The sequence below is a fragment of the Periplaneta americana genome, chromosome 2 (assembly GCF_040183065.1).
Source record: "Periplaneta americana isolate PAMFEO1 chromosome 2, P.americana_PAMFEO1_priV1, whole genome shotgun sequence".
Classification (NCBI taxonomy): domain Eukaryota; kingdom Metazoa; phylum Arthropoda; class Insecta; order Blattodea; family Blattidae; genus Periplaneta; species Periplaneta americana.
In genome coordinates, this window is record NC_091118.1 from 40222825 (window position 1) to 40245294 (window position 22470).

General features: G+C 34.5%; 1 protein-coding gene across 2 annotated transcripts in view; it reads right to left on the bottom strand.

Moving 5' to 3' along the window:
* Window positions 1-20181, bottom strand: part of LOC138692833 (hemolymph lipopolysaccharide-binding protein-like) — a 558083-nt gene extending 537902 nt beyond the window's left edge. Inside the window, exons 1-5 of one of the 2 annotated variants that reach the window (XR_011330144.1) lie at window positions 18274-20181; window positions 15030-15207; window positions 12262-12394; window positions 8831-9100; window positions 2756-3876 (exon numbers count right to left, since the gene is read on the bottom strand). Coding sequence is in view for 1 of the 2 variants with exons in the window: in XM_069816095.1 (XP_069672196.1) it covers window positions 3719-3876; window positions 8831-9100; window positions 12262-12394; window positions 15030-15207; window positions 18274-18383 (849 nt within the window). In the remaining variant the exon portion in view is untranslated. Of the gene's footprint in view, window positions 1-1959; window positions 3877-8830; window positions 9101-12261; window positions 12395-15029; window positions 15208-18273 lie in introns of those variants that run through there. The other variant, XM_069816095.1, reaches the window with a different exon arrangement.
* Window positions 20182-22470: the final 2289 nt, after the last annotated feature.

Genomic DNA, 22470 nt, shown 5'->3' on the forward strand with positions numbered 1-22470 from the left:
ACAAAATTCCATTAACTTTTAAAAATACATTTCAACAATAGAGATTTAAACACATGTTCAGTAATCCCTTTAACATCAGAGTTATTTGAAAATTAGCAGTCCTATCAACAATGGGAAAGTAAGTTACAAAACTGTATTAATTTAATTTAAAATTTTTAACAGACTTCAGTTGTGCAGCTCAACAGTTAAATGCCAGTCAGAGTACACATAGGTTCAGTTTTGTAAATCATACTATAAAGACGGTAAATATGCCAAAAGTACGTCATTCAGTCAATTTAAAATCAAAACTAACAAGTTACATTTCAGAATTTAAAGAAGATGGTTTATCAACTGACAATAAAATATTATTTTGTAATTTGTGTCAGTGTGCAGTATCATCTACACAAAAGTTCCTGGTGCAACAACACATTACAACTAGTAAACATCAGGCCAACAAACAACTAAATTCCAAGCAGAGACAATTGTTTTTAACACAACCAACAACATCGAATGTAAGATCTGAGTTTAACATCGACCTGTGCCGTTCTCTCATCTCTGCTGATATTCCTCTCTACAAACTAAAGAATAAGGTCTTCAGGGAATTCCTTGAAAAATATACTCAACATACAATCCCGGATGAGTCAACACTTAGGAAGACGTATGCTCCATCCATCTACGATGAGACAATACAGAAGATAAGAGATGAAATTAAAGATAGTTCAATTTGGGTTTCCATTGATGAGACTCCCGACAAAGAAGGTAGACTTGTTGGTAATGTAGTTATCGGTTTGTTAAGTGAACAATATTCTGAACGAATTCTTTTACATTGTGATGTTCTAGAAAAGTGCAATAACAAAACTATAGTTAAACTGTTCAACGAAGCTATGGGTATCCTGTGGCCAAAGGGTATTATGTACGATAATGTGTTATTCTTTATTAGCGATGCTGCCCCTTATATGGTCAAAGCTGGACAAGCATTATCTGTTGTATATCCTAAATTGACTCATTTTACTTGTGTGGCGCATGCATTTCATCGTGTGGCAGAAGTGGTCAGAGACAATTTCCCTAAAGTAGATTTGTTGATTTCATCAGTGAAAAAAGTATTTCTCAAAGCTCCCAGTAGAGTTAACGTGTTGAAAGAAATGTACCCTGAAATTCCATTGCCACCAAAGCCAATTTTAACTAGATGGGGTACATGGCTAGAAGCAGTTGAATATTATGCCGAACATATAGACTCTATTAACAATGTTCTCCTTGCATTGGACTCTGAAGATGCAGTCTCAATTGATACTGCGAAAACAGTTACCTGTGACATAAGTGTGAAGAATGACTTAGCTCACATTCAGCATACATTTTCATGCATCATAAAAACGCTCAAAAGTCTCCAAAATAGGCACCTTTCACTATCTGAAAGTTTTGAAATTATAAATAGTACTGTGGAACAACTGAATCGTGGTAGAGGTAAAGTTGCAGATGCAGTAAGAGCTAAGGTGGACACTGTACTTTCAAAAAACCCTGGATATGAAGAACTACAAAAGGTTGTTGCTGTGATGAGTGGTGAATCAACAGTGAAGATTAACTTGGACTTATCCCCAGCAGACATTGTGAAATTGAATTATGTACCAGTTACTTCTTGTGACGTCGAACGCTCTTTTAGTCAGTATAAATCTATCCTCAGAGACAATAGAAGAAGATTCACTTTTCAGCACTTGAAAGAAATGTTTGTAACCTATTGTTATGGTAACAGACAATAAAAATTGTGTTTTGTTGAAACTACATTGGAAGATAAGGTACGTCCATTATATTTTTTGTTTAGTTTGATTAAAATGTACCAATATTTAACGTACATAGTCATTTTTTTATAATTTTAAGTCCATATTTAATTCCATATTTTGGTAAAAATCCATATTTAATTCCATATTTTGGTAAAAATAACTACATATATATTTACATATTTCATATATTTTTAGTCCATATAAATCCGTTCCCTGATTATTACTATATTGAATGTCTCTAAAAATAATATGTTAAAAGCCTAAAGCAGTAAAATTAATGTCACTTAAGCGGTAAGAAGAGGGAATTTGTTATGTGTGTTAGGTTGGGAATACTGAATGTGGAATTTTAGACTTTCGGCGGATTGGTTTTGTGCGGAAACCAAGCAAATACGCACGATCTCGCACAAACAAATATACATATACGTATACCCTATTAAAATGTTATCATAAAAATAATAACTATTATAACCAGCGAATAGGGATTATAAAGAATGGACACTTCGCGTCGGTACCTTTGATGTAGCCGGATTGATTTCAATGACCTTCAAGCCAGCTAAAGCGTGAGATTCTGGTTTCTCCCTAGAGTTGGCGCTGACTTCACACCAGCTAGCAGTCGACACAGCGGAAATATAACACATATAATTAATACATCTAGGTACATTATGTACTCAAAATAAAATAAATTGGATCCATAAAATAATAAATCCGTCATTACCTGTAATGTCTAGACTCTAGAGTTCCTTTATAATGAGAGTTGAAACGTTGACCCCAACAACAATTAAAATATGTAATGATTCGATAGCGCTGAAAATGGAAAAACAAAATTCTTACGAGAAGTAAAACCATATACCTATATTATATTACATACAAATATTAAACGAATTCGATACTTAATTTTATAATGTATTATATTATTTTATAATATAATTTATGATATCTGAAATATAAAATATTATTATTACAACTAGTTTGTCACTGAGAAATAAGGAAAAGCTGTTAACTTGAATTTATTTGAAGCAAAGCGTTACTGGATTATGCAATAAGGTAGGCGATGTTTGGATCCTGTGTCTCAACTCTATTCTCAATTATTATCTTAGCGTGTGCTCGATTACACTAACCTCTAGCGCTTGAAAGTGGAACTAAACGCTGGCGCACAGAGAAACAAAACACAGGAAAATTCGCTCAGTGTCCATTCTTTATAATCCCTATTCGCTGTTATAACCATGGTTACAGTACAAGAAGATTCTGAAGCAGGACTAAGGCATGGCTCAAATTTCGGTCCGAGATTGTGTAACTTCATTAAAAAGACATTCAAAATGAGCATCTTCCAATAATAAATTATTTAAAAGAAGCACTTCAACTGATTTTAAATCCTGATTAGTATACATTATATTATTTTATTATATTATTGCATAATATGTTGTATTTATTTTACAGGCAGTATCCTACCCATGCAAACTGAATACATTAGTAAACCGCACCCACTCGTAATCTTTGGCTTTGATTTTCACACCATCTATTTTCTTGAATTCCAAACTATATTTATGTCTGGTCATCAATTCACTAACAAAGACTTTTTTATACTGTTCTAGTAAAATTAAATCCTTTTATTCTTTTCACATCATCAGTTTCGTGGTTCATTTGATCGTAATATTGCACAGCTTTTCTTATGTAAAGGGAATGAAACATGTTCATGAAAAGGTTAGATTCTGACATAGCCTCCCTGATTAATATAATTCTCAATTTCTGCGAGAGTTAACAGATTGTTAGTGAATATCAATCTGGAAATCGTTGGTGAAACCGAAAGGCACAAATGAATGTTACGACAATTGTTAAAATTCTAGTATATGTTAATAAACAGCGTGCTAGTGCATTTTTAACATGTGCTGATGAAACCATCGTGTCATTCTTAAGTTCCAGTTCATGTTATACTGTAAATCCAGTCTCTTTTGCTTCTTGTCTTGTCACAGCTCTCTTTCACAGAAGAAAGGTAATAGTCGGTAACATTCTGTATCTCCAAGGAGCGTCTTGTCTTTATTTATTAGACCACAGTTCTCTCGAGTGTTGTTTGCTGGTTGCGAAGGATACCATTTCTCGAAACCTGTGGAATTCAGCGGCTGATCTGAAACATCACAATGAACAATCAGTGTTGGTTGTTACAATTCTGGCGATTGCATGTAATGAAATAAAATACAAGATTTTCTCGCACTGCATGGTTTGTCAGGTTTATACAGCGTTTTATAATTGTATAAAAATAAAATATAGGGTTATTCAAAATTCAAGAAAGATTTGAAATTATGTAACTTTGTTATGAAGTAAATTTATAAAAAAATAATAATAGTTTCCTTCAGAAAAGAATGGGATTTATTCAGATAATCATTTGCGAAACATTCACATATGTTCGCCATTTTCTCGCATATCATTGGTATCTTCTCTTCTAGGAAATGAGTATTCAGGAGTAAATATTGTGGAATAATTTACATTTTTTATCCACTTTGATTATGTAATGTGGACTTTACATCACTAATAAAAATATTGTAAACACATTCATTACGCAGCTAGTTAGGTAATTATACTTCTATTACGCAACTAGTTAGGTAATGGTACTTCTCCTACACACTTTCTACAATTTTCTTGGAACACCAATCTCCAAATTTTTTATATTCCACTTTTATCTTACGTGGGATTTCGATGGTACTAAACATTCAATTGAAGAATTTGCAGCATTTTCAATATATGAATCCTCGTATGAACTCATGTTAACAATATTGAAATATAAACCACACATGTTGGGCCAATTATACAGAGTTCATAGATTTGATAAGAAACGTAAAAAATTATATATTACAGTTATATGAACACTAATAAATATAATATGATTATTAAAAAATTAGTAAAAGTCAGACATGTTTCGGAGATGCTTCTCCATCCTCAGTGACTTTACCATGACGGCTGGTTCAGTTGATCGAACCGCGTTGTTGCTTAGCTTAAAGGAGACTCTAGTCGTGGTAAAGTCACTGAGGATGGAGAAGCATCTCCGAAACATGTCTGACTTTTACCCTAGATCATATAATTATGTAACAGATAACTCCTCGCTACGTTAAAATCGGCAGCACTTTGAAGAGAACAACCGCCAGGATCGCCACCCGTCCGCCGTAAACGAACACGAGATGGCAGCACAGTCGCTAATGCAATTCAAATGAGAATTATGACGTGACTACTTATGTCGCAACTAGATGGCAGCGTAGTAAACCTGACAAAATTTGTTAACCTCAAAGCCTATAAGCCCGACATATCTGTTACATATATGATCTAGGCTTTTACTAATTTTTTAATAATTATATTATATTTATTAGTGTTCATATAACTGTAATATATAATTTTTTACGTGTCTTATGTTAACAATGTTTGTTTATTATTCCTAGTACTGCTGTTCTTCTGTTATAAACACAAACCTATCGTGTTCAAAACTAATAAAACAAACATAAACGAATCGCCTCTCGTAGGAAGAAACTAATAATACAATCGCCTCTCCACAAGAGACATGTTTACAACTAATAAAAATAATACGATTACTTTTATAAAAAATATTTTTATCAAAGTGGATAAAGCGTTGTACGATATACTTATGGAAACTCGGCCTGGGGCCTCGTTTGACAAATTTACTATCTCGTATTGTAATATGAAACATTACGATACTCATATCGTAAATAACTGTTACAAACTTCCAAAATGACGACAAATTGTAGGGTCCATACTTCAATCCATTTAGAGTTCTGAATCTTCTGAGTGGACTGCAACAATCTCTATTACATTCATAGTAACACAGAGTAAGGTCAATTACTTCACATTTGTAGAAGCAAGAAACATTATTTTCTGGCATAAATAAAGAACAAATATTACCTCACCCAAGTTTAGCTTGAATTGCTGCTTATTTATTTCATTTGTCATAGCAACAATACTGAAACAATTTAACAGAAATTTCCATAAAAATCCGAGTGTGGTGGTGTTAAGGACACGGCCGTGGTTTTACGTGAATACGTCTGGCTTAAATCAACAGATCTGGACGACATCTTTTGTTTGGCACAAAAATCAACGCCCTAACACATAGGAGTCGCGAGATATACTGCCTGAAAAATTTCGCCCACTCCAAAAATAGCCGTCAGTCGCCGCGGTCCCCAAGCGCGGAGACAACTCAAGGTCATGCCTGCATCGTAGTCGTATACCCGATCTAAAGAGACCACATTTATTTTAATCCTGTTATTAGTCACGAAATTATAATGTCGGAATCAGAGTGCTGCATTGAAGTTAAATCGCTCGCTTGAACTCGGTCGAGTGTCGCACCCTCGGGTGAGATACGATCGGTCGTGATACGCTCGTAATAAATAGAAGCACAGTACAAGGTCATCTCACCGACATGTCTTATCTTGTATGGAAGGCGACAGATAAGATACACATATGTTTTGCTCACACGGTAAAAATAAGGCTTTATTTTCTGCATTTATGACAAACGTTTAATGGAACAGTCAATGGAAGGTACCAAAACAGGAACATGAAGTTATAAATAAAATAGTATGAAAAACTTCGATATACAGTTATTATTGATAATTAATAATTATTCAATATCTGATTTACCACATATATAATATGATAGGTCCATACATAGTGTTCCGCCTATATACTGCGACAATGTAGAAACGTTTTACAAAATATTATTGATATAGCAGTAGATTAATAACAATATTAGTACAGAGATAACGTCACAGAAAATATAATAAAACGAATAATCGTGCTGCACAACTGTTACAGACGCAAAGATTGATACACTAATTAGAGATTATTATTATTATTATTATTGTTGTTGTTGTTGTTGTTACTAGAAAACTTGATACAGTTCTTGCATTATCATGATTGTGTTCTCCGTTTATAATAATTACATTTACATCCAATAACATCTATCAGATGTGGCAAAAACAAAATCACTACTGTGTGGGGAAAAAAAAAAAAAAAAAAAAAAAAAAAACATTTACCTACAACATTTATATTACATTTTAAAGGAAGTTTTGTAGTTGTACTATGGAGAGGTTAGTTAAACACTGCAAAGTTTTGAAATGATAAACATCTATGATGTTACTACACAGTTCATCACTGTAACAAGAACGAATGTCTAACGCTCGGCTCATACCGTTCGAGGATTTATCGCTCGTGACAATTTTACCCATCATGCATGTGCGCTACCTATCGGATTATGCTATGAACTACTTGGCGCTCGAGCGAAAACGTCCGATGCAGACCTCTGGTCGGAATGGATCACCTAGCAAACGTTGCCATCGCCGTTTTCGTCCTGGTACCCCATGTGTGGGTCTGATTTCAAAGACATATTCACGTTAAAAGTAATCTTTCCTGACGTTTGTAAAAAAAACTATCGAGTTGTCTTTCATCTCAAATTAGAGGAGAAAGGAAAGCAAAATAACCGTTGCATGTTTGTTTTGTTTCTAAGATAGCCAAAATGTAGCTCCAGACCTTTGGATGATTCTATAGGCCTCTATTTTTTACTGGTATCTGTTTCATACTACTAAATGAATTGCAGATATTTGTACTATGACCACAATTTTCTTACTTCTAACTGTGTTTGACATCTTCGTGACGACTAAAGACCCATTCACAATGAAAATTAAACATAATCGTAACATAAACACAGAAATTTATGCCCAGGTTACCAAATGGGATCATTCACAATGATTCACATAAACATTGACATAAACATTGCCGTTAGACGTTAACATGAAAGTTTGCAAACTCCAAACTTTCATGCTTATGCTTACGTGATGTGCAAACAGAACACAATCGTGGAGCGCTGAAGTATACGACAAAATATGAGGAAATGACGCCGTTGTTATGTTTCCATGGTTACCAAGTATCTTTGCGGTTGCGTTTATGTTCCCATCGGGTGAGTGTTCTTGATTTTACCGTAACGTTTACATTTTTAAGTTAACGCTTGCGTTATGTTTAATTGTCTTTGTAAATGAGCCTTAAGTTTTCTTACTTCTGACATTGATACTTCAGATTTTTGCTATCTTCTAAGAAACAAAAATTCTCATTGGGATAAAGCGTCGTAAAATAATGTACTAAAATAAAATTCTCATAGGGGCAGATAAAAAAAGCTATTGTTTTTCTTCCACCATGCTAATAATGTCAAAACAAGTGCTTACACAAATTTTTGTCACTCGAGCGCAATTACGAGGGCCATAAAAATAAGTTTTCCTGGGGCCGTTTACAGAAAGAAAACACAATTTCATGGTAGGATTAATTGGAACAGACACAACAATTATTGAGATATTTTTCAATATATTTCTCGCCGAAATAGAGACATTTTTCACACCGTGGGATCAACTTTTGTATCCCTGTGTCGTAGAAGTCTACCGTCTGGGATCGAAACCAGTGCGTGACAGCCGTCTGCACCTCTCTATTGCTCGCTCGCATTATGAATATTGTTGCCGTCATGAAACAACGACAATAAGACCTCAGAAGAGCAGCTCTTGTCAACAGAGCGCAAAAGTGCATTGAACTGTTGAAATTTATTGATGCTATGTAAAGAACAATATGGGCGAATCCAGAAATGCATACACGTAATAGTGTGTTAGTTGGGAGCCCGGAGGGAAAAAGACCTTTGGGAAGGCCGAGACGTAGATGGGAAGATAATATTAAAATGGATTTGAGGGAGGTGGGATATGATGATAGAGACTGGATTAATCTTGCTCAGGATAGGGACCAATGGCGAATTTATGTGAGGGCGACAATGAACCTCCGGGTTCCTTAAAAGCGAGTAAGTAAGTATGTATGTATGTAAACAACAATAAATATAATTATTAAGTAATTTGTCTTTCCATCTTGCCATATTTTGTAATGTTTGTTATGCGTAACATTGAAACACATCTACTGAAAATTGGACACATGTTTTTATGAACTTTCTTACTCAGAAAAGTCCATACTACTGTCCCCTAAAATATTTACTATCCTTCCCGAATTAATCTGTATTTAGGGGCATTGCATGATGATATTTTAAGGTTACTTACTGAACACCGTAACGAATTCTCCTTCGCTGTATTGATCGTGGAATCCCAGGTAGGCCCAGTCGTTCTTCCAAATAGCTTCAATGTCAGGGTTTCGAACAAGCATCGCCCCGAACACTGCAGCTTCCTTGTCAGAATTGACAATCGCGAGATGAGCTCCCTCTTCGACACAGATGCTCCGTGCGTCTTGCCAATTCCTGGCCTTCGTGTGCAGTTTATAGTATCCTACACCTGGCACCAGTTCATAGCCCGGTCCTAGCTTTCGATCCGCTCCTGCATACACGAAAATTACATTAGCAGCACGAATAAATTATGTTGAATTGGCAGTTGTTTACTTTACAATATTTTAAGCGATGGTTCTGCGATTACCTCTAAATTCAGAAAATTATCTATAGTAATGTCACGAGAGGTCTGAGATCTGCCGATAAATCCACGAGCGAAGCGAGTGGATTTATCTGGGAAATCTCAGACCTCGAGTGACATTTATTAGGACTATTTCGTGAATAAAATAAAAATGTAAATAATATATCCCTAAAATTCGATCACAAAATGTTAATAATTGTATATTTACGAATACTTAACCTATTCAGACATTGTGAAGTTGAAATAGATGAATATCGATTACTGCAATAAAGAAATTCGATGTTATTATTCAGTAATGCCAATTCCGAAAAGCGAAATACAGGTTTAACAATGTTAATTACATGTACTGCACTTTTATCTTATTATTATAACATAAATACATTTTCATTGCGTGCTGAAATCATGACTTAATTTAAAATTTATAATATAATTATACTAACCTGATTAATACATTAATTAAATGAAGAATTGTTGAAAACGCATTTATCTAATCTGAATGAAGGAATGTAATTTTTTTTTCAAATAGTCTACAATGGACATGGAATTAGAAGATGATGTATTTTATAGGCTACAATAGGTAAGGTTACCTGTGTGAGCAGGACCAGTGTCAGCTGTGCCTTATTTCGACGTTACTACGTGCTACAGGAAAGCATTTTTTATAGCTCGACAAACGCATTCTCGCTGTAGTGTGTAACGGAACTAAAGCTGCATCTACACAATTCAATATTCCAATCGCGTATGCATGCAATCTGGGAAGAATATTGAAAGAATCAAGTTTAAAACGTACGTTAAATTAAGATGCATGAAGATTTTGTGTCTATATTGTGCGCCGTTTTGAACGTCGTCTTTACTGCGTAAATATATTTATTAATATTAAATATTAATCTTGCATTCATTGCTTTAAAGTTGAAAGAAAAGTTTAACCGTGTAGTTGCATCTTAATGTATTCATGATCATCACTTCACGGAGAAACAGTTGGCGACAATGACTAAACAAAAGAACGACCATGCGATAAATTGATAGCGATAAATCTAGCTGCAAAAATTATCGCAAAGTGAGACTGTGATTGGTTGGAATTCAAAATTGTATTACACTTCATTGGTCGAAAATGGAATGACGTCATATAAACGAAATAGTCAACAGTAATCTCACTAGAGGCTTTGATTTATCTAGAGAAAATTGAAACTCGAGTGGGACTTAATTGACTATTACACGATTAGAAGAAAGTATATAAAGATTACAAGAAATAAATTACTCAAATACAATATTAACTGACTTACTAAAATTCTATTTCACTAATGTTACCTTCACCAAAACTTTTGAACGGAGCCGCCATTTTCAGTTGACTATCTATGCGGGAAACAAATGACAATCGCAAAGCATGTTTTATAGCACCGTAAAGAATACATAAGAGGCCCGCCATTGTCTCTTCTTTCTCGAAATAGTCCCGCACATTACAAACCATTTCTCTCACCGGACTTGTAAGGGGAGCACCTTTTCCATTACTTCTAGACTCTTGCTGTCCCTGTAGCACTCCTTTCTCCCTCTAAGCCCGTGGTTCGTTTTGTGCCGCTAACTGCCTTGAGACATTGTATAAGTGAAACACACGAACGCTATAATACATTCGCAACTAAATTAAATTTAAAACTAAACTCAAACTAATTCTACCTTCATCAACAACAAAATATCTACGAAAACAATAGCCATGGCAAAACACCAATACTTTCTGTTACGCAGTAACGAAGATTCAACACTTCCGAACAAAGCAACTGGCTAACACGTGCTCGCTGCGAAACAGTCGGCAACGTCGGCCTGTTGTCATGGTTTCTGATTGGATAGTTTGAGCGGTTGCTATGGTGATGCTTTGAAGCCGCTGAACTTTTAATACCTTTCTAGTTTTGTATAGACTCTAATAGAAAGTACAATAATCTATATATATATATATATATATATATATATATAATTTGAACTGGTAATGGAAATTACGGGAAAACGGCTGGACGGATTTTAATAAATGACTCCTCATTTTGAAGCTTGGAACTCAAAGTTTATCGGACAAATAGTAGTTTTCAGTGAAATGTCAATTTTTCAACATAATTTTCCTATTTTCCAAAATCCATCTATAGTCAGTTTTGGGAACTAGCTAATTGCATTCACGGCCGACAAAGAAACGAAGGGAACATCAAGTCGGCCGTGTTGCATTTCAGAATAAAACAAAACACACACTACAGTAAACAATATTACACGAAGACCATGATCTGCAAGAATGCTGACATATATAGAGCTCAAATTAAATTGGTTATTAAAAACTTAACTTACTAAAAATAATTTACAGGTTCGATTCTGTGGTGTGTAATTTTTTGGGTACAGCTGTGTATTGGATGTTAAAAACTTCAAAACTTGATGTGGTTTGATGACATTATTACCATTAGATATGAAATATTATTGTAGGTAATGCCATGATGTGATTATTTTTCATTAATTATACATAATAATGCTATATTGATGATATGAAAGTGAAACGTTTTGGGGTTATTTAAGTAGATGTAGAGAATAACTTAAATTAGATTTTGATTTCTACATTTTACTGAGTGGCGGCTATATAGTATATATATAGTATATGTTACTGAAAGCTATAAAACTTACGTAAAATAATAATATTATTAAAAATCAAACATTTTTATAGTTATTAATCAAGTGGGGTTGGGTCTTTTTCGTATATTTAATGGCGGTATGGTGTAGATATTTATATGCGTGGTTCTCTTCAGTATTGGCTCGAGAGAGGGTATGTTTCAATATAATGGAAGCAAATAACTTTCAGAATGTCTGGTATTCTTCATTAAAAATAAATCTGAAAAATGTTTATTTGAACGTCTAATGAACTTAGTTTGCAGCATTTGCTGCACAAGCCACTAGTATTATAGAATTGACATCTATAAAAGTAGAAATACTTGATGATTAGGAATAATAATAATAATAATAATAATAATAATAATAATAATAATAATAATGAGCGTAATAGTAAATCTGACAATTGTGATGCATTGCTACTTTGTCTTGCTGATTCTTACCAGATACTGTAGCAACGGTAATCACGGTTTCCTGGTCTTCACACTTCACTGTTGTTTGTTCTACATCTAGTTCCCACTCCTCCGGTGCCAAGTTTCCCACAACTCCTCGGTCTGCCACTCGCTCCAACTCCGCCTGCAAAATAAAAGAATCGAACTGACTACTGAGGTTGCTAAATCAACGGTTACATTAAACTGAGATCAGAGGCCCCCCCTCAATGTTAAATGAATTATCTTTAAGTAATTTATCTGAGAAAGTATTATAGATAATTCTATGAAAATTTTATTGCTGAATCTTCATTGTCTTAGGAGTCCCGAGTTCTTGTTTAGAAAGTGTACTTTGTGAAAATAATAACTTATGATTAGGGAACGGAATTTGGAGTAGTAAAAGCTAGTATTGGCATCTACACAGCCATTTGTTTACAACCCTTTATACCAAGTCCTCCCCTCCATGACATACTCGCAGATCTCTGCATGTCAACAACAGGTGAACGGGACAGTTGTCGCATAAGAACTTCAACATGCAGGTTTGCAGTTCAGAGTAGTGAAGTGCAGGTACAATGCCGAAAGTATCAAAATTCAGGAAATAATTCCCGATGACGCGGCTGCGATTCAAATAAACCAGGAGCTGCTAAATGATAGAACAATCTAAAAAGAAGTCATGAATATTAAGTCAATTTTTTATATTTACCGGACGCCATTATTTGGTTAGAAAAGTCAGGAGTAGAACTAGTTGAGCAAATAAATATTATGAGGACTATTGTAAATAAACTGAGTACAGGAAAACGTGTTGGTGAAAAAATGAACATAGTTTGATTAAAAATTATAGGTATAGTATTCTTAATCGGATTTCAGATGTACTAACAAAGACGTGTCCCAATGACGTCATTCAACATGTGAATTTAATTGACGTATCTTGTTTCAAGTACTCTCCAATTGTCTCTGCAGATGTAGAGCGGAGTTTTTCCATGTTAAAAAATTTCCTTCCTTGCAACAGAGCAATTTGAAAATTTGGAAATGATATTTACAATTTACAAGGCACAGCAGGAATAATTGTTTTATCAACAAAACATAGCATTAATTGAAAATGCCATTTCGTTCGGTTCTACATTTTGTTCAACATTTAATGTTACTGTATTAGGCTATGTTGTAAATATTGTAGTATAGTGTATATATTGTAAATACTGTAGTATATGTTGTATACATGTTATCATATTTCATAATATTGTAAATAAAGGTTTTAATTTAACACGCTCCTGACAGAAAAGCACACATATTCAGAGGCGAGTTCCATACAGAAGACAACTGTCTATCAGCCATCAATATTTCCACTGACACGCGAGGACGCAGAGGTTGATATTTAATTATATACATTTGTAATGTTGTTTATTGGTGTCTTGTGCGTTGCCAAGAAAAATACATGTAGTTCAAAATGAAATGCAGATTATGTATGTAGACCACTACATGTCATTAAACTATAACATTTGTTTATTCTAAAATACGTTTACAGCACGTTGCGTGTAAGTTTGTATGAAGTGGACTGTACTCGTCCATGCAGCTCGCTTGACAGTCACTGAGCTACGAATATCTATACTACGTTTCACCATTCTTTATAATACTCCAAATCCCTTTCCCTGCTTATGATTTTCTTTGTAACCAACTACTTTTTAAGAAAATTGAATTTACATTGATATTAATAATTAGGGCTTTCATTTCAAAACTTCCCAGTCTAAATAACTAATTATTTAAATTGAGCTCAATTTAAATTAAAAAACACGTCAATTTAGATATTGAGGGGGAAGTCTGAAACCAGGCATTTCACAATAAGATCCAAGCAAGGAATGCGAGTTTTTCCCCCACTCTTATAACCTATCCTCAACTCGGAACCAGCCGGCCATTGACTGAGCCTTGTTTGTCCCAACCGGCCAATGACATCACCCCCTCCACCTGCTCCTTCAAGAACGCTGAGTTACTGGCTTACTCCCCTCTTACCCCGCAAGGACCATACTCCCCTCGCAGGGATCCTCTCGTGAAATTTGGACAGCACCTTAGCACGCGAAACTCTACAATTTGCAAAGTTTTTACCTTTTCAAAACCGTTGCTAACTGTCTTACTAATAACCGTGTATAGTTTTTATACGAGACTTATGCAGGGTTGAGACAGAAAACGTTACTAATAAACCGTGAATAAGCTATGGACGTATAAACAGGCTGTAACTATACAATGGGAATTGCTTTGCGGTAGTTATATACACGAAACCCCTTGTTTAAGCGTTGTATATAGTGAAAAAATGGCCGCCCCTTTAACAGCTGTTCGTATCGACTGTCATTTTATGATGATGTTTACCTTGTAACCATAGAAGAACAAACCAAAGATTATAGAATTATTAGAATAATATTGCTGTAGCTTGTACTCTTTGACCAAAATGTAGTGTGGTAATCGATTAGAGCTAGTTGTACTATCGATATTTCAACACGCCACACTAGAGCGCTCTACCGGATCCAGTAGAGAACCTCTGATATTCTATTACCTTTCGTAAGAAGTAATGACGAAACTATGACGTAGCTGTGTAACAGTTATACTGTTATACACGACGTATGTAGTGATTATTAGTAAGGAATTTACACACAACTTATAAACGAGCTACTCATTGTATAAGTATAAGACAGTTAAACGTCTGTATATAGAGTTTTTATTAGTAATACCGTAAGAGGATAGTTATCTGCAGTCCAGTCCGTACTTAAAGCTTGTACTTACACCTTGACACTCACCCTTGCGGTCCATTGTCCTGTGCTGTTACGGACGCTGGTGACGGAGAACTTGAAGTCAATCGCTCGTTTATCTTTGCACGTCTCCTGCGTTGCATCCACGTAACACCATGACAAGATGATGCAAAAGAATGTTCCTCTTAGCTGCATCTTTGGGTCACGTATTTGACAAATCTTTAATCTGAAATATTAAAAAATTACAGTGTGATACTTAAAGGGATTTAGGTCTGTATGTGAGAGTTTTGAATAGTAAAGCTAGACTAATATTAGAACTCCAGATATACAAAAAGTTGCAGCCATAATTTGATGTAGTTTTTACAACGTTATAAGGATAATTTAGAAATATTTTAAGGCGTGAGACGCAACTTTTAGGTGCATAATTTTTTATAGACCTACTTACTTTTACATACCTGTGTGGAGAAATATTTATATATGCAGAGTGAACCGTAAGTAATGTCAGTAATTTGAGGGGGTTATTCTTTGACATATTTCAAACAAAAAAGTTTAATTCAGTTTTGCTCGTTTTTTCTTTCTTCTCGAGATAAAAATTGTTTTATATGACATATTTCATAGCGCGTTCCGAGAAAGCCATTGATTTAATTTCCAATATGCTCAGTCAGTTTAAGAGAGTAATGTATTATGATAATAAATGATAGCAATAATTTTAGTTTTGTCCTTTAAATTTGCAGCGGTACAAATGTAGCTATTCGTTCTGAAAAGAAATTTTGCAATGTTGCTGTTATGTTAACATTTTGACCTTGCAAACTACTATAAATATATTTGTGACCGAAAAATACATTAAGAAGGAAGGCCACTCTAACTAAGAAGCCAAAGAGAATTGGTATATATTGTAGATCTGCATATTCCAATTTCTCGTTTTGCAGATATCGGTACATTAGAAGTTGGGTGATATCCACTGTTTTTGAGTAAAATTATCGTTGTTTTCGAGATTATAGGATTGGTTTTTTTTTTTATTGGGGTTAAGTATCGGTACAGTAGTGGGGGGGGGGGACGTAAATGAATGCTCTCTCAAAAGTGGGTCAAGACTTCTAAAAGTTAGAGACCTACTGGTCTAGATTTCTAGAGTACAATGTACACTCGTATGTAGATGTGTATCGAAAACATGAATCGATTGTCTGGGAAAGTTAATTATTTTCGTAACAAACTTAAGTTGTTGGATCATACCTCGAAACGCGCTGAATGTTACCTTTCAATAAAATTCATGAACCAGGTATTTCTGGACACGTTTCTAAGACTTTTTTTATTTTATTTTTTTGTGGCCATTTCGGTTCCAAAGTTTGTCCCGGTGGTTTTGTTACACCTAGTAATGATTTCGTGTGTCTTGAAATTATAATGATAATAATAATAAATCATTATAGGCCTAAATAATTGGATTCATTTGGAAGTTAATACCACAGACGATGTTAAATTAAGTATTTCTCTTTTATACTCACCGCAGTTACTAATCGCTCCATTTTTGTACGAATAATAATTTTTAATTAAATTAAGATTTCGTTGAATATTTGCTTAAGCATTTACGTTTATAAGTGTTCAGTAGTTTTCTCGAGGGAAATGTGTATCGTTTTCCGAGAACGTTAGGAAACTTTGCGGGGTACAAACGTCTTCTGAAATTAATTCTAAAGAAATATCTAAATACGATTAGTATGGAATTTTTAATTAATTATTTTATTTCGGTTGATTTTAAATTATTCATATACATTTATTTCATAATATTAATAAGAATAATACACTGAAACAGTAAACTTACTGCACTTTATAATTATTGTGCTATACCATGGCCTTAATTGTATTATCCATAGATGTTTTCGTTGTTACAATCGATATAATGTACTTCACATCTCGGCGGACAGCATTTACCATCTGCTTTATAGGAAGACCTGCTGTGTACATTCCTACGATGTGTCCACGCGTCACCTCAGACGTATGAGACATGATATTTTCTAAACTTTATTCTTAACAGATAGTTTATTCAAAGCCTAGACAAACAAGCTGAATGCTATTATGATTACACAATAGTAGTGAGGTTTACAGTGCCTTCTATATGTGCGTATTCTTTTGTTTCCCAACCGAAGTCCTCGTGATACGATAATAATTCAAGTTGTTATCGACTTCGACTGGGAAAACAAATGAACACTTCCGATCGGAGCAGCGCGGCTCTTTTCGCTCGCGTGCCATTGCAAGCGCTAGGATGACATCATCATATACACAAAAAATCGGTCACGCTTGCTTGCACAGCATTATCGTGAATTTAAAAAGGAAACCCAGAAACCAACAGGAAACAGAACTGAACGTATTTATTCCTTAAAAGGCTTTAAAATAGTGCCACAAATTCCTCATTCGGCATCCTGAACTCAAGTAAAATCTGACAACGTTGATTTGGTTTAAAGACTCTGTTTTTTTTTATTATTTTTTTTTTTTGTTTTCCTTTCTCCGTTCGTGTTATTCCCAACTATAATGTATTTATTTATATACAATAAAGTTTACTTAATTAAAAAAAAAAACAGAGTGTTTAAACCAAATCAACATGCAAAAAAATATTCTCAACATTTCTTGTCAACATTCATACTATTTATTGCCAACCTATGTTGCCAATAATGTTACGACGTTGTAGATGCGTGTATTCGCAGCACTACAAATGAGGAACTCTGTGTGTCGGCTTGTAAATACATATTTTTGAGATATTTAGAAATAATTGTTGTTTAGAGTTGCACTTTTTTTATTTTATTAAATTGAATTTAATAAGAAAGAAATAGCCAGAAAATGAAGTGGAGCAGTAGATGATTGAGTACAAGAATACATTTTTGTGTTCAGTATTTGCCTGCTATATATTGCTTTATGTGTGTGTGTGTGTGTGTGTGTGTGTGTGTGTGTGTGTGTATATATATATATATATATATATATATATATATATATATACACATATTAGCCTATATTAATCACTTGGTTATTTACGACGCTGTATCAACTAATTGGTTATTTAGCGTCGATGGAATTGGTGATAGCGAGATATTTGGCGAGATGAGGCCGAGGATTCGTAATAGATTACCTGACATTCGCCTTATGGTTGGGGAAAACCTCGGAAAAAAATGAACCAAGTAATCAGCCCAAGCGGCAATCGAACCCACGCCCGAGCGCAAGTAAGTGAGCTGGCGCAACTCCGGATGAGCAGGCAAACGCTCTACCGCCTGAGCTACGCCCGTGGCTGCATTGCTATATTAATACTCACCCAAATCGACGAGGAAGGTGCTCCACACTGAAGTTACCGGTGCTGAACTCTGTTTTATGTTGGACTGGAAAACTCTTTATATAGTAGTTGGATAAGAAGATTATTGTCATAATCCTTTTTGTTATGTTAAGATACTTAGCGTGAAAACATCTGTTCTTGTTTATGAAGTCGCTGTAGATCTCTATTCAATATGTTCATTGAGAATTAGATTAATTTTCAATTGCGTAGTCCAATTTTAGTTTCTGTTGTTAGTTTGTCGGTTATTTTTGATTTGTTTACGTTTTGACTTTCTTAGTACAAAAATCCAGATCGATCAGGCATTAACCTAAACTTTCAAAATCGTATCTAATAATAATTATTAGGCTATTTGTAAACCAAACTAAGGAAACTGAAATAAACTGAGAAAATCAAAACTAACCTTATAACTAGAGCCCGGATGTTTAGGCATTTATAACAGTTAAAATAGGCAGGCAAAAAAGCCAATAAAAACGTAAAGAAAAGGCACAATGAATCTTGAAAAAGGCATTATAAATTTAAAAAAGGTGTAATATATTTCAGCAATAAATTTAAATTGTACCAACATAACTCACGTTTTTACTTCGTAGTTGACATAATGATGCCATAAAACACTTTTTTTTCGTGATTAAAGGCCCATTCACAATGAAAATTAAACATAACCTAACATAAACACAGAAGTTTGCGCCCAGGCTACCAAATGAGATCATTCACAAAGATTCACATAAGCATTGACATAAACATTACCGTAACACGTTAACATGAAAGTTTGCAAACTCCAAACTTTCATGCTTATGCTTACGTGATTTGCAAACAGAACACAATCGTGGAGCGCTGAAGTATACGACATAATATGAGGAAATGGCGTCTTTGTTATATTGCCATGGTTACCAAGTATGTTTGTTGTTATGTTTATGTTCCCATCGTGAATGATCTTGATTTTACCGTAACGTTTATATTCTTAAGTTAACGCTTACGTTATGTTTAATTTTCATTGTGAATGAGCCTTCACTGTCTTTTCACAAACCATATATAACAAAACAGTTCGATCGGCTGAAAACACGACACCAAATTCACTAACGTAAGCATGGAGTTTACTTTTATATGGTTTGCTGAATTTAGGCACTCTAGCTAACCGATCTTATACCTTGTCGCTCGACAATAACTGACTGTTAGAGGTGGGGAAAAAATAACGTAACAGTTATTTTGGAACTGTTCCTTGTTTGGAACTGTTCCAAAAAGTAACAGCACCTTGGAACACTATGTTCCAAAATAACAGTGTTGCTCTGAGCTAGTACGAAATACTTGCGGTTACAAATACTCGTTTCACTTTGGAACTACATTATGACAACGCCTGTTCCACAGAACGGAACATGTTTAGTACTATTGAAAGCAGTGACACCAACTTTTGGAAAACAGTGGGTGGGCTCAAACATTTGACGAGCCTTAAAATCTCACAACACGACAAGCCCATATAAGTTGGCGCTACTGTTTGAAAGCAGAATTGGGAATCCTTTCGTTGTACTGAAATACATGTTGGAAACTAAAGTAAAAGATAAATAGTAAAGATACGAAGATCGTCTTTAAAAAATGTACAAATTATCTTGGAACTGATGTTAATTGAGTATAGGATTCTATCAAATAACATAATGCCTGTATTATAGTAACTGCATTGTGAATTTTATCAAGGGAGATGAAAATATATAGGTTATGTTTCATTTCCAAATACTTTACAGTTTTAGTTTCATTACCAATTCTTGAAATTAAACTAAAGTCTGTTGAAACATGACTGTATTATTGAAGTTCTTTTGTTTAAAAAAAAGTACAACGGTAAATTTTCATATTTCATTACAATGAGATTATTATTCTTCATGACGGTACATTATTAATATGAAGTTTAGCGCGGCCGAATTGATTATAGCTTTTATTTATGCATTTTTGGAGAATTGAACACTATTGTGACCTTTAGCTAAGCAGAAGAGGAAGAATAGGTTAGGTTTTATTTACCACTGGGATCCATTTCGATTTCGTCACCAATTTACAAATAATTTAAAATTACATTACATTTCCTGCTTCGAACAAACCTGATCTACGAATTCAATTTAGCATTAGAAAAGATTTCATTTCCAGGAATTCACATCTCGACTCATTATGACATCGTACTGCATCACATGGCATACAGGGAAGTATGTGATCATTTAGCGTCCTAAACACCACTGTTATATTGCATACTAGTCGTACGTACGTAAATGTTCCTAAATACCACTGTTACATTACGTACTAGTAGTACGTGAGCTCTATGCTCACTGACCTGTTCCAAAATAACACTGTTACATTAAATACTCCTGTTATACAAAATACTTGCTGTTACAAAAATACTCGATGTTATGGAACTGCATTATGAGTTATGGTTATGACTATAAAATAACATAACGGCCTGTTCCAAAATACCACTGTTACATTATATACTAGTAGTACTGTACCTGTTATACAAAATACTTGCTGTTACATGTTACAATATACTCGATGTTATGGGACTCGGCCGACTTGATGGTCCCTTCGCGAAGCGTGTCGGCCGTGTATGGAACTACATTATGACAACCGTTGCTGCAGTGTTGTCAATTTAGCGACTTTGTCACTAGATCTGGCTACTTTTAACAATTTTCAGGGACAAAATCAATAACAACTTTTAATCCTGAACTGGCGTCGTGCATAAATATAACGTAACTGGTTTCGTGGTGTCAATACTGGACTTTCTCATGGCCCTCGACTTATACTTTTGCCTTTTTTACCCAAATGTTTGCATAAACTACTTTGACTAAGGGGTTTTAACATAAATAAATTGTGTCACACGCTTCACAGAATGACAGAACTGAATTTAGGGACTTGATTCTGGAGGAGTTTCGTTCATTCCTGGTGTGTTTTATTTTGGTGCAGTTTCCAAATTAAATTAAATTATATATATATATATATATAATTTATCTGTTATGGTAACAACATGGAGTCAGGCCACAAAGGGAAAAGCACACTGGAGGAGAGGGATTCGATCCGGTGCTGTAGAGCGAACTTCGGCGTAGGCTATATAATATATTGTGGTACTGTTATTTTGGAACTGTTATTTGGAACCTATTATTTTCGTGGAACTGGAACAGTTGGAACTGTTACGAGAAAATAACAACTTTTCCCATCTCTACTGACTGTTCCTCACTCAAATTTCTTTCTCCTACAATAATAAACACGTATAGCACAAAATAACAGTAAGATTTGAAAATATGAAAGCAAACAATAATTGAAAATGCTACATGACAACTTCTATGAGAACCAACTTAATATTTCAAATTATAAAGCTGATTGTTGGTATCATGAAGACATGACATATTTGTAACTGTGATTGTCGATCATTATTCATATTACAACAATAGTATTAAAACACGAGTATTAGCAGATTAAGCGCCGAAATAAATTACTTTTATTTATTATTGTTAGTAAAGTGAGTCATTGTTTCATATATTTAAATTTCATACACATTACATTACAATTAATTGGAAAATTGCAAATAAGCAGGAAATTTTGCTTCAAAATGACAAAAAAGGCATTTATTATTGAATTAGTAAGAAACACCTTAAAAAAAAGGCAAAATAGAAATTGGCCCTATCACTTTGATTTATCCCAAATTACATTTATATCTATGAAAATGATTTACTTTCACCCAGTAAAAAAGGCATTCTGCCAAATATCCGGGCTCTGCTTATACCTAACAAATGACTTTTTTTTTAGAGAACCCGGAAGTTCATTGCCGCCCTCACATAAGCCCGCCATCGGTCCCTATCCTGAGCAAGATTAAACCAGTCCTTAGCATCATATCCCACCCCCCTCAAATCCATTTTAATATTATCCTCCCATCTATGTCTCGGCATCCTGAAAGCCTTTTTTTTTCCCCTTATGTTTCCCAACTAACAAAGTATACACATTTCTGGATTCATCTATATGTGCTACATGCCCTGCCCATCTCAAACGTCTTGATTTAATGTTCCTAATTATGTCAGGTGAAGAATACAATGCGTGCAGTTCTGCTGCGTTGTGTAACTTTCTCCATTCTCCTGTAACTTCATCCCTCTTAGCCCCAAATATTTTCCTAAGGACCTTATAAACTAACCTCAGCAAACCGAAATTAATCTGAAG